Raw genomic sequence first — 5,297 nt, forward strand, 5'->3', positions numbered from 1 at the left:
TGTGTGTGTGTGTGTGTGTGTGTGTGTGTGTGTGTGTGTGTGTGTGTGTGTGTGTGTGTGTGTGTGTGTGTGTTGCTGCTGCGTGTTTTGTCTTTATATGGCTCTCGGCTCTCTGCTGCCTCTGCTCAGCGGTTCAACAACACGGCGCTGAAAAACCTGAGCTGTGACTCCAGCTGATCCACGTGGTTACATCAGCTTCATGATTCTGACCAATCGAAACGACAGGAACAGAGCAGGTAACGAGACGGTGTGAGTAACCTCACCACACACACTCTGATAATCAGTCAATCTGCTTCATGCTGATGAATGAGTCACGGTGACTGTAGGTGATCTGTATGAGTGGATGGAGGAGGTGGAGGTGTTTGCAGGTCTGCAGGGATAATAACGCTAAAGCCGCTCGTGGGTTTAACAGCTGAACGCTTTCCCCAGCAGCAGCTCTGCAGGTGGTTTCATCCCTCTTGAAGACGACCTCTGACCTCTGTGGAGGTGCTGTGTGTTTGCAGGATTCCAGTAAGGATGGAGGAGCTCACTACACTGTGGTGTGAATGCTGCGGGTGTGGGTGCTCTGTGACGACGACTCTTCTGTTTTAAAGTAAAGACAGATTTGAAACCCAGACTCTATTTTCGGACTTTATGTCATTGCTACAGTTATGATGGACCATAAACTGGTGTTTGCTCACTGCAGCCTGTTCCTGTCATGAAGGTGAGCAGGTGGCAGCGTTCACGGTGTCCACATGTTTCAGGTGAGCTGATGAAACACTTCCTGTGAGTTCAGAGTGCACTTCTTCCTGCTTCACTCCAAACGTCTCAGATTCTCCCACACAAACATTTCTGTCCTGTGTGTGTTTGTTTTTCTCTCTCTGATCAGAAGGTCAGGTCAAAGGTCAGGATGGAGTATGTCCTCAGTTTCCTGTTGGACCATGATTGTGTTTCTGTGTGAGAGTCAGTGCTGCCCTCTGCTGGAGGACTTGGTCATCACACTCTGAGCCTCAGAGTGAAGCTGTTCCTCTGCCCTGCGTTACAACATCTATGCATCCACACAGGGTCATGGACCGACTCTTACACAGCACCTTTCTGCTCTCCCACAGTACTCAAAGCGGTCTATACAACACGCCACATTCACCCAGTCACACTCACTCATACACGCATGTCTTCTAAGATTGTTGTGCTTCCTTACTAACATTCATGCATTCATTCTCTGATGGATGCATCTGAGAGCAATTTGGGGTTAGTATCTTGTCCAAGGAAGGAGCCAGGGATTGAACCAGTAGTCTTCCGAACAGTAGATGGCCACCCCCCATCCATTCATCCACCCCCCCCATCCATTCATCCACCCCCCCATCCATCATGAAGCAGCTCTGAGGAGATGGTTTAAATAAAGGTTTCATTTCAGGTCCTTTAATCTATGTGAGGAGGAACTCACTGTGCACGAGGAGCGTCCACGCTGCAGAGTCCACCGTCAGCCCATCAGCGTTGGTCAGCTGACACCTGTACACGCCCTGGTCCACCCGTCTCACCCTCTCCACGGTGAGAGTGAGACGGGTGCCGTCTCGTCTCTGCCGCAGACCTGATCCCGTCCTCACGGGCCCCCCGTCCTTCAGCCAGGTGACCACGGCCCCGGCAGCAGAGGAGGACACTGTGAGGAAGAGGAGAGGCGGCTCACACTCACAGGATCTTAAAGTCACAGTAAAGCTGTGGAGGAGCTGAGACCTGAAATGAAACCTTTATTTAAATCATCATTAACCATCTGCTCAGAGCTGCCTCGTGTCAGTGATTCCACCTTCACAGTCTGAGGCGTTTCTCACCTTGGCAGGTGAATGTGACCTGAGCTCCCTCTGTGGCCTCCTGGTCCAGGGGGACGGCCTCGAACCGCAGGTTGGAACCCGCCTTGGACGTCCTCACCGGCCTGAAACACACAGGTGATCCTGAACACACCTGAAAGTGGACGTGACTTCACATTTAAATAAAAGTGAATTGATCCAAGTTCTGACCTGCTATCTGAGCCGGGTCCTGACTGCTGGACCGAGCAGGTCTGATCTGGATCAGGAGCGTCGATGGACCGGACCTGCAGGGGAGCCGGAGCTCTTTCACTTCATGTCATTCTCTTTCATTTATTCTGCCTTAGATAGCATGAGTTTCAGAAACATTATTATTAGTAGTAGTAAAATAACCTGATCAGGTGCAGTTCTCCTCTCAGCCAGCAGAGGGAGCTGTGCAGGTGGTTCCCTCCTCCAGGAGGCGGCCTGTCTGGGCTCTTGCTCCTCGGGCTGGGAGCTGGGAGCAGCTCTGCCCTCCTTCTGGCTCCTGGTTCTGGTCTGTGGGTCGTCAGTGGGCCGGCCGGTCCTGCGGGAGGAACCAGAGTGGATGATTCTGAACATGCCGTCCTCGTTACCGTGGTGACTGTCCCCGTGTGACAGCATGTTTTTATTTTAATTCTTTGCAGTCTGGAAATATTTGATTTACTGGTGGATTTATTTTTATGACGTCTCTTTTCGGTCAGACAGTAAGAAACCTCAGACGGATTATTTGCAGCAGGTTCTGAAAGGTGAAACCTGCCGGTTAGCGTCCCCACAGGAGTTCAGATTGATGAGGAATCTCCTCTGCTTCCTTCAGCTGCCTCTAACCTGCTGCTGTGAACACTCAAGCAGTTTTCCAGAACAAGTTTCCAGCTCGTGAAGCCAAAAGATCTCAAACTCAGCTGGAAAACTTTAGCAGCAGCAAAGGAAAGAGGAGCCACGTTTCCCAGGAGCTGACGAAGCTCTGAGAGGGACGCTGCTGTCCGTCCACCAGAGCTTCAGACAGGAAACAGCTCTGAGGGATTCTTACTGTTAACACATCCAGACATGACAGCACTCACCTGGACGAGTCGTCAGGAGCACCTGGAGAAGAGAGGGGAGGACACGTGAGAGAGAGAACGTCCACATCATCAGCATCCACACAGTCACACGCTCAGAGCGCCTCACCGCCACCAGCTGCTCAACATCAGGCTGTAAACATGTTTTAACGTGGGGCTGACTCACTGCTGCCTCTGCTGGACAGCAGAGGAACTGCAGCGTTTGGTTTGCAGTTTTAAATAATGACAAATGAGCGCGTGCAGCAGCTGAACGACTCTGATTGGCTGCCTCACCTTGGACGGTAAGCTCGGCACAGGCAGTCGCTGTTCCGGAACCGTTGCTGATCAAACACTTGTAACTTCCTGCATCCTGGACAATCACATCCTTTATCTCCAGGAAGTGAAGGCCTGAGCGCTCGTACATGCTGACCCGCCCACCAGACTGAAGCTCCGCCTCCCCCTGAGAGACAAACAGTAAATACTGAGTTAATCAGTAAAAGCGGACAAAGAATCTGTCCTCCAGCCGCCGCTGCGAGTGAGACTGAGATCCCACAGCTTCTCAGCTGTTCCTCTGCAGCTCTGATCTGAAGCTCCTCGTACCTTGTGCCAGGTGACCCTGGGCTGTGGGCGTCCTGTGGTTTTGGCGGAGAACTTGGCGCTCTGTCCCGGCTCGGCAAACACTCGGCTCGGTTTGTTGATGAACTTTGGGGGACTCTCACTCCAAATGCTCGGCCTGTTCTCCACAGCAGGAGCTGCAGAGCGACACCTGGAATCGTGAGAGATGGAGTTCTGGGATCAGCACTTAGCAGTTACTTCTTTATAAGCATGGAGTGCAACCCTGTGCAGCAGCGCCCCCTGCTGTTTGGATGCTGGTGTTTACACACTGCTGAAAAAATGAAAGGAGCACTTTTTAATCTGAGTTTGACATCAAGTCAGTGAACTTTGGGATACTGATCTGATTGGTTCAGAGGAGGTGTTAATCAGGTTCAGCTGCTTTGGTGTTAATGAAACTAACAACAAGGACACAGCCCCCAGAGCAGGAATGCTTTCACGGGTGGAGGACACTCACATGTTTCCTTCCTCTTCTCTTCTGACTGTTTTTCACTAGTTTTGCATTCGGCTGGTCTCCATGCTGGTAGCATGAGGTGAGGACTGGACCCTGCAGAGGCTGCTTAGGTAGCTCAACTCCTCCAGGATGATGCCTGAATGTGTGGGAGGCTTATTCATGGAGGGACACACAGCCCCCCACAGGCAGACATGGATAAGTGAGCACCGTTTTGACTGATTCCAATGAAATTTTAATTTAAACTCTTTGGGATGTTTGAATTCAGCCTCTGCACGTTGATCATTTTTAATTAAATGAATCGATGTGACTCCTCCACACGACCCGGTCCATATCAGTGCTGAAGTCCAGCACCAGGTTTTCCCATCGAGCCTGATGAGTTTTCAAAGTGTTCCTTTCATTTTTGTGAGCCGAGTTTTTTGTTTGGGAGGAAAACGTTCAGCCAAACTCAGAGCTGTGTGAAAGGAGTGAGACGTCGCGCTCACAGCTGTTTGCACGGCTCACCCTGCTTTCATGGACGGCGGCACGACGTATTTCTTCCCAGAATTCTCTGCAGGTGGAAAAACATCAGAGCATCAGATCGAGCTTTCGTTAAACCTTTAAAAAACGTTATGAGTGTTTTTATTTGAACCAACAAGGCAGCAAGCAGAAATAAAATGAGGGCATAACGAGTGTGGGTGTCACATGTCCACAGAGGAAAACCATACGAACACGTTTTCCTCACAGTGAGTGTTTCCTGTCAGAGCTGCTCACACTCTTACCTTCCAGAAGGATCTCCACGGTAACCTGACGGCTCCCCGCTTGATTGGTTGCCTGACAGGTGTAACTGCCCAGGTCCTCCTCTGTGACCCCTCTCACCAAAAGGCTGAAGTTGCCCCGCCCACCCCGTTCCACGATGTAGTGCTCTCCACCAATCATGGCCCTTCCCTCTCTGTACCATGTGACCTGTGGCTCAGGATGGCCGCGCACCTGAACGATTCAGACAATGGAGAAAAGCAATCAGCTGATTTCACACAGACTCATCCAGCAGACTCATCCAGCATAACGGAGGCTGTGTCCATCTTTTATATACAGTGTGTGTTTGGTTTGAGGTCAGCGCGACAGAAGCAGACAAGCAGACCGAATCTGCAGGACTCGAAGAGGACTAAGGACCTCACAGAACTAGGAAAGCAAGCGTGTGTGTGTGTGTGTGTGTGTGTGTGTGTGTGTGTGTGTGTTTTTATGTGTAGTATTGTGTGTCTGTGTGTGTGTGTCTGTGTGTCTCTCTGTGTGTGTCTCTGTGTGTCTGTGTCTCTGTGTGTGTTTCTCTGTGTCTCTGTGTGTGTCTGTGTGTGTGTCTCTGTGTCTCTGTGTGTCTCTCTGTGTGTGTCTCTGTGTGTCTGTGTCTCTGTGTGTGTTTCT

At 50.9% G+C, this 5,297-nt stretch overlaps 1 protein-coding gene across 1 annotated transcript in view; it reads right to left on the reverse strand.

The window, feature by feature from the left end:
- Positions 1–2,433: 2,433 nt before the first annotated feature.
- The window catches only part of LOC106633774 (myosin light chain kinase, smooth muscle), an 11,955-nt gene continuing 9,091 nt past the window's right edge, over positions 2,434–5,297 (reverse strand). The window contains exons 3-7 of the mRNA XM_014341221.2: positions 4,658–4,865; positions 4,401–4,446; positions 3,434–3,599; positions 3,128–3,293; positions 2,434–2,879 (exon numbers count right to left, since the gene is read on the reverse strand). Of these exons, the coding sequence (XP_014196707.2) occupies positions 2,854–2,879; positions 3,128–3,293; positions 3,434–3,599; positions 4,401–4,446; positions 4,658–4,865 (612 nt within the window). The 3' untranslated portion in view covers positions 2,434–2,853. The remainder of the gene's footprint in view (positions 2,880–3,127; positions 3,294–3,433; positions 3,600–4,400; positions 4,447–4,657; positions 4,866–5,297) is intronic.

Source organism: Haplochromis burtoni, unplaced genomic scaffold, assembly GCF_018398535.1.
Source record: "Haplochromis burtoni strain Fernald_Lab_line unplaced genomic scaffold, NCSU_Asbu1 Contig_465, whole genome shotgun sequence".
NCBI classification, from domain to species: domain Eukaryota; kingdom Metazoa; phylum Chordata; class Actinopteri; order Cichliformes; family Cichlidae; genus Haplochromis; species Haplochromis burtoni.